Here is a 7,500-nt window from a genome sequence, read left to right as displayed (position 1 = left end):
CCCTCTCCCCCGTCTCTCCTTCCCTCTCTCCTTCCCTCTCCCCGTCTCTCCTTCCTCTCCCCCTGTCTCTCCTTCCCTCTCCCCCGTCTCTCCTTCCTCTCCCCCGTCTCTCCTTCCCTCTCTCCTTCCCTCTCCCCGTCTCTCCTTCCTCTCCCCCATCTCTCCTTCCCTCTCTTCTTCCCTCTCCCCCTGTCTCTCCTTCCCTCTCTCCTTCCCTCTCCCCCATCTCTCCTTCCCTCTCTCCTTCCCTCTCCCCCGTCTCTCCTTCCTCTCCCCCGTCTCACCTTCCCTCTCTCCCCACCTCCTCCTCTCTCCCTCGTCTCTCCTTCCCTCTCTCTCCACCACCTCCTCCTCTCTCCCCACCACCTCCTCCTCTCTCTAGGTGGGATACTGTCAGGGTCTCAGCTTCGTAGCAGGAGTGTTGTTGTTGCACATGGGAGAGGAGGACGCCTTCAACATGCTCCAGTTCCTCATGTATCATATGGGGCTTCGCAAGCAGTACAGACCTGACATGATTATACTACAGGTACCACACCAAGCAGTACAGACCTGACATGATGATACTACAGGTACCACACCAAGCAGTACAGACCTGACATGATGATACTACAGGTACCACACCAAGCAGTACAGACCTGACATGATGATACTACAGGTACCACACCAAGCAGTACAGACCTGACATGATTATACTACAGGTACCACACCAAGCAGTACAGACCTGACATGATGATACTACAGGTACCACACCAAGCAGTACAGACCTGACATGATGATACTACAGGTACCACACCAAGCAGTACAGACCTGACATGATGATACTACAGGTACCACACCAAGCAGTACAGACCTGACATGATGATACTACAGGTACCACACCAAGCAGTACAGACCTGACATGATTATACTACAGGTACCACACCAAGCAGTACAGACCTGACATGATGATACTACAGGTACCACACCAAGCAGTACAGACCTGACATGATAATACTACAGGTACCACACCAAGCAGTACAGACCTGACATGATGATACTACAGGTACCACACCAAGCAGTACAGACCTGACATGATTATACTACAGGTACCACACCAAGCAGTACAGACCTGACATGATTATACTACACACCAAGCAGTACAGACCTGACATGATGATACTACAGGTACCACACCAAGCAGTACAGACCTGACATGATGATACTACAGGTACCACACCAAGCAGTACAGACCTGACATGATGATACTACAGGTACCACACCAAGCAGTACAGACCTGACATGATGATACTACACACCAAGCAGTACAGACCTGACATGATGATACTACACACCAAGTAGTACAGACCTGACATGATGATACTACACACCAAGCAGTACAGACCTGACATGATGATACTACACACCAAGCAGTACAGACCTGACATGATGATACTACAGGTACCACACCAAGCAGTACAGACCTGACATGATGATACTACACACCAAGCAGTACAGACCTGACATGATGATACTACAGGTACCACACCAAGCAGTACAGACCTGACATGATGATACTACAGGTACCACACCAAGCAGTACAGACCTGACATGATGATACTACAGGTACCACACCAAGCAGTACAGACCTGACATGATTATACTACAGGTACCACACCAAGCAGTACAGACCTGACATGATGATACTACACACCAAGCAGTACAGACCTGACATGATGATACTACAGGTACCACACCAAGCAGTACAGACCTGACATGATGATACTACACACCAAGCAGTACAGACCTGACATGATGATACTACAGGTACCACACCAAGCAGTACAGACCTGACATGATGATACTACAGGTACCACACCAAGCAATACAGACCTGACATGATGATACTACAGGTACCACACCAAGCAGTACAGACCTGACATGATGATACTACAGGTACCACACCAAGCAATACAGACCTGACATGATGATACTACAGGTACCACACCAAGCAGTACAGACCTGACATGATGATACTACAGGTACCACACCAAGCAGTACAGACCTGACATGATGATACTACAGGTACCACACCAAGCAGTACAGACCTGACATGATGATACTACAGGTACCACACCAAGCAGTACAGACCTGACATGATTATACTACAGGTACCACACCAAGCAGTACAGACCTGACATGATGATACTACAGGTACCACACCAAGCAGTACAGACCTGACATGATGATACTACACACCAAGCAGTACAGACCTGACATGATGATACTACAGGTACCACACCAAGCAGTACAGACCTGACATGATGATACTACAGGTACCACACCAAGCAATACAGACCTGACATGATTATACTACAGGTACCACACCAAGCAGTACAGACCTGACATGATGATACTACAGGTACCACACCAAGCAGTACAGACCTGACATGATGATACTACAGGTACCACACCAAGCAGTACAGACCTGACATGATGATACTACAGGTACCACACCAAGCAGTACAGACCTGACATGATGATACTACAGGTACCACACCAAGCAGTACAGACCTGACATGATGATACTACACACCAAGCAGTACAGACCTGACATGATGATACTACACACCAAGCAGTACAGACCTGACATGATGATACTACACACCAAGCAGTACAGACCTGACATGATGATACTACAGGTACCACACCAAGCAGTACAGACCTGACATGATGATACTACACACCAAGCAGTACAGACCTGACATGATGATACTACACACCAAGCAGTACAGACCTGACATGATGATACTACACACCAAGCAGTACAGACCTGACATGATTATACTACAGGTACCACACCAAGCAGTACAGACCTGACATGATGATACTACAGGTACCACACCAAGCAGTACAGACCTGACATGGTGATACTACAGGTACCACACCAAGCAGTACAGACCTGACATGATTATACTACACACCAAGCAGTACAGACCTGACATGATTATACTACACACCAAGCAGTACAGACCTGACATGATGATACTACAGGTACCACAGCAAGCAGTACAGACCTGACATGATGATACTACAGGTACCACACCAAGCAGTACAGACCTGACATGATGATACTACAGGTACCACACCAAGCAGTACAGACCTGACATGATGATACTACAGGTACCACACCAAGCAGTACAGACCTGACATGATGATACTACAAGTACCACACCAAGCAGTACAGACCTGACATGATTATACTACAGGTACCACACCAAGCAGTACAGACCTGACATGATGATACTACAGGTACCACACCAAGCAGTACAGACCTGACATGATGATACTACACACCAATCAGTACAGACCTGACATGATGATACTACAGGTACCACACCAAGCAGTACAGAGCTGACATGATGATACTACACACCAAGCAGTACAGACCTGACATGATGATACTACAGGTACCACACCAAGCAGTACAGACCTGACATGATGATACTACACACCAAGCAGTACAGACCTGACATGATGATACTACACACCAAGCAGTACAGACCTGACATGATGATACTACAGGTACCACACCAAGCAGTACAGACCTGACATGATGATACTACAGGTACCACACCAAGCAGTACAGACCTGACATGATGATACTACACACCAAGCAGTACAGACCTGACATGATGATACTACAGGTACCACACCAAGCAGTACAGACCTGACATGATGATACTACACACCAAGCAGTACAGACCTGACATGATTATACTACAGGTACCAAACCAAGCAGTACAGACCTGACATGATGATACTACAGGTACCACACCAAGCAGTACAGACCTGACATGATGATACTACATGATACCTCCCTGTGGAACACCTTGTAGAGCCCCGACGAATTGAGTCTTTTATTCTGAGCCCCCCCCCTCCCCAAAAGCGGATGCAACTCAATATGGGGAAGCTGTTCTTTATGTTTTGTTCACTCAGTGTATGTCCCCCCCCCACCAGATTCAGATGTACCAGCTGACCCATCTCCCCCCCACCAGATTCAGATGTACCAGCTGTCCCATCTCCCCCCCCACCAGATTCAGATGTACCAGCTGACCCGTCTCCCCCCCCACCAGATTCAGATGTACCAGCTGACCCGTCTCCCCCCCCCACCAGATTCAGATGTACCAGCTGACCCATCTCCCCCCCCTCCACCAGATTCAGATGTACCAGCTGACCCATCTCCCCCCCCCCCCACCAGATTCAGATGTACCAGCTGACCCGTCCCCCCTCCCCCTCCACCAGATTCAGATGTACCAGCTGACCCATCTCCCCCCCCCCCAGATTCAGATGTACCAGCTGACCCATCTCCCCCCCCCCCCTCCACCAGATTCAGATGTACCAGCTGACCCATCTCCCCCCCCCACCAGATTCAGATGTACCAGCTGACCCGTCTCCCCCCCCCCCCCCCCCACCAGATTCAGATGTACCAGCTGACCCGTCTCTCCCCCCCCCTCCACCAGATTCAGATGTACCAGCTGACCCGTCTCCCCCCCCCCCTCCACCAGATTCAGATGTACCAGCTGACCCATCTCCCCCCCCTCCACCAGATTCAGATGTACCAGCTGACCCATCTCCCCCCCCCCCCCCCCACCAGATTCAGATGTACCAGCTGACCCATCTCCCCCCCTCCACCAGATTCAGATGTACCAGCTGACCCGTCTCCCCCCCCACCAGATTCAGATGTACCAGCTGACCCATCTCCCCCCCCCCACCAGATTCAGCTGTACCAGCTGACCCATCCCCCCCCCCTCCACCAGATTCAGATGTACCAGCTGACCCATGTCCCCCCCCCCCTCCTCCACCAGATTCAGATGTACCAGCTGACCCATCTCTCCCCCCCCCCACCAGATTCAGATGTACCAGCTGTCCCGTCTCCTCCATGACTACCACAGAGACCTGTACGTCCATCTGGAACAGCATGAGATAGGACCGTCTCTCTATGCTGCTCCCTGGTTCCTCACGGCCTTCGCCTCGCACTTCCCTCTGGGCTTCGTAGCCAGGGTGTTTGGTAAGTTACCTCTGGGCTTCTTAGCCAGGGTGGTTGGTTAGTTCCCTGTAGGCTTCGTAGCCAGGGTGTTTGGTTAGTTATCTCTGGGCTTCGTAGCCAGGGTGGTTGGTTAGTTCCCTCTGGGCTTCGTAGCCAGGGTGGTTGGTGAGTTCCCCATATGCTTCGTAGCCAGGGTGTTTGGTAAGTTACCTCTGGGCTTCGTAGCCAGGGTGTTTGGTTAGTTATCTCTGGGCTTCGTAGCCAGGGTGGTTGGTTAGTTCCCTCTGGGCTTCGTAGCCAGGGTGGTTGGTGAGTTCCCCATATGCTTCGTAGCCAGGGTGTTTGGTAAGTTACCTCTGGGCTTCGTAGCTAGGGTGGTTGGTTAGTTACCTCTAGGTTTCATAGCCAGGGTGTTTGGTTAGTTACCTCTAGGCTTCGTAGCCAGGGTGGTTGGTGAGTTCCCCGTATGCTTCGTAGCCAGGGTGGTTGGTTAGTTACCTCTAGGCTTCGTAGCCAGGGTGTTTGGTTAGTTACCTCTGGGTCTTCGTAGCTAGGGTGGTTGGTTAGTTACCTCTAGGTTTCGTAGCCAGGGTGGTTGGTTAGTTACCTCTGGGCTTCGTAGCCAGGGTGGTTGGTTAGTTACACTGGGCTTCGTAGCCAGGGTGGTTAGTTAGTTACCTCTGGGCTTCGTAGCCAGGGTGTTTGGTAAGTAACCTGTATGCTTCGCAGCCAGGGTGGTTAGTTGGTTACCTCTGGGCTTCGTAGCCAGGGTAGTTGGTAAGAAAGCATAGAGTAATGTTGAGTGTCTTTAGTAGGAATGGAAAGGGGTAGAGGAGAAGGTGGAGGTGTGTGAGGAGGAGGTGTGTATTCTATGTAATGTTGAGTGTCTTTAGTAGGAGGAATGGAAAGGGGTAGAGGCGAAGGTGGAAGTGTGTATTCTGTCAGGTGTATGAGGAGGAGGTGTGTGAGGAGGAGGTGTATGAGGAGGAGGTGTGTGAGGAGGAGGTGTGTATTCTGTCAGGTGTATGAGGAGGAGGTGTGTGAGGAGGAGGTGTGTATTCTGTCAGGTGTATGAGGAGGAGGTGTGTGAGGAGGAGGTGTGTATTCTGTCAGCTGTATGAGGAGGAGGTGTGTGAGGAGGAGGTGTGTATTCTGTCAGGTGTATGAGGAGGAGGTGTGTGAGGAGGAGGTGTGTATTCTGTCAGGTGTATGAGGAGGAGGTGTGTGAGGAGGAGGTGTGTATTCTGTCAGGTGTGTGAGGAGGAGGTGTGTATTCTGTCAGGTGTGTGAGGAGGAGGTGTGTATTCTGTCAGGTGTGTGAGGAGGAGGTGTGTATTCTGTCAGGTGTATGAGGAGGAGGTGTGTGAGGAGGAGGTGTGTATTCTGTCAGGTGTATGAGGAGGAGGTGTGTGAGGAGGAGGTGTGTATTCTGTCAGGTGTATGAGGAGGAGGTGTGTGAGGAGGAGGTGTGTATTCTGTCAGGTGTGTGAGGAGGAGGTGTGTATTCTGTCAGGTGTGTGAGGAGAAGGTGTGTATTCTGTCAGGTGTATGAGTAGGAGGTGTGTGAGGAGGAGGTGTGTATTCTGTCAGGTGTATGAGGAGGAGGTGTGTGAGGAGGAGGTGTGTATTCTGTCAGGTGTGTGAGGAGGAGGTGTGTATTCTGTCAGGTGTGTGAGGAGGAGGTGTGTATTCTGTCAGGTGTATGAGGAGGAGGTTTGTGAGGAGGAGGTGTGTATTCTGTCAGGTGTATGAGGAGGAGGTGTGTGGAGGAGGTGTGTATTCTGTCAGGTGTATGAGGAGGAGGTGTGTGAGGAGGAGGTGTGTATTCTGTCAGGTGTGTGAGGAGGAGGTGTGTATTCTGTCAGGTGTGTGAGGAGGAGGTGTGTATTCTGTCAGGTGTATGAGGAGGAGGTGTGTGAGGAGGAGGTGTGTATTCTGTCAGGTGAATGAGGAGGAGGTGTGTGAGGAGGAGGTGTTTATTCTGTCAGGTGAATGAGGAGGAGGTGTGTGAGGAGGAGGTGTGTATTCTGTCAGGTGTATGAGGAGGAGGTGTGTGAGGAGGAGGTGTGTATTCTGCCAGGTGAATGAGGAGGAGGTGTGTGAGGAGGAGGTGTGTATTCTGTCAGGTGTATGAGGAGGAGGTGTGTGAGGAGGAGGTGTGTATTCTGTCAGGTGTATGAGGAGGAGGTGTGTATTCTGTCAGGTGTATGAGGAGGAGGTGTGTGAGGAGGAGGTGTATGAGGAGGAGGTGTGTATTCTGTCAGGTGTATGAGGAGGAGGTGTGTATTCTGTCAGGTGTATGAGGAGGAGGTGTGTGAGGAGGAGGTGTGTATTCTGTCAGGTGTATGAGGAGGAGGTGTGTGAGGAGGAGGTGTGTATTCTGTCAGGTGTGTGAGGAGGAGGTGTGTATTCTGTCAGGTGTGTGAGGAGGAGGTGTGTATTCTGTCAGGTGTATGAGTAGGAGGTGTGTGAGG

At 50.8% G+C, this 7,500-nt stretch overlaps 1 protein-coding gene across 3 annotated transcripts in view; it reads left to right on the top strand.

The window, feature by feature from the left end:
- Positions 1-7,500, top strand: part of LOC139394416 (TBC1 domain family member 1-like) — a 128,200-nt gene that overhangs the window by 114,914 nt on the left and 5,786 nt on the right. For all 3 annotated transcript variants that reach the window (XM_071142475.1, XM_071142478.1, XM_071142476.1), the window contains 2 exons: positions 383-526; positions 4,888-5,047. In XM_071142475.1, the coding sequence (XP_070998576.1) occupies positions 383-526; positions 4,888-5,047 (304 nt within the window). The remainder of the gene's footprint in view (positions 1-382; positions 527-4,887; positions 5,048-7,500) is intronic.

The sequence above is a fragment of the Oncorhynchus clarkii genome, unplaced genomic scaffold (assembly GCF_045791955.1).
Source record: "Oncorhynchus clarkii lewisi isolate Uvic-CL-2024 unplaced genomic scaffold, UVic_Ocla_1.0 unplaced_contig_9912_pilon_pilon, whole genome shotgun sequence".
In the NCBI taxonomy this organism is placed as follows: Eukaryota; Metazoa; Chordata; class Actinopteri; order Salmoniformes; family Salmonidae; genus Oncorhynchus; species Oncorhynchus clarkii.
This window is presented reverse-complemented; position numbering and strand designations above follow the sequence as displayed.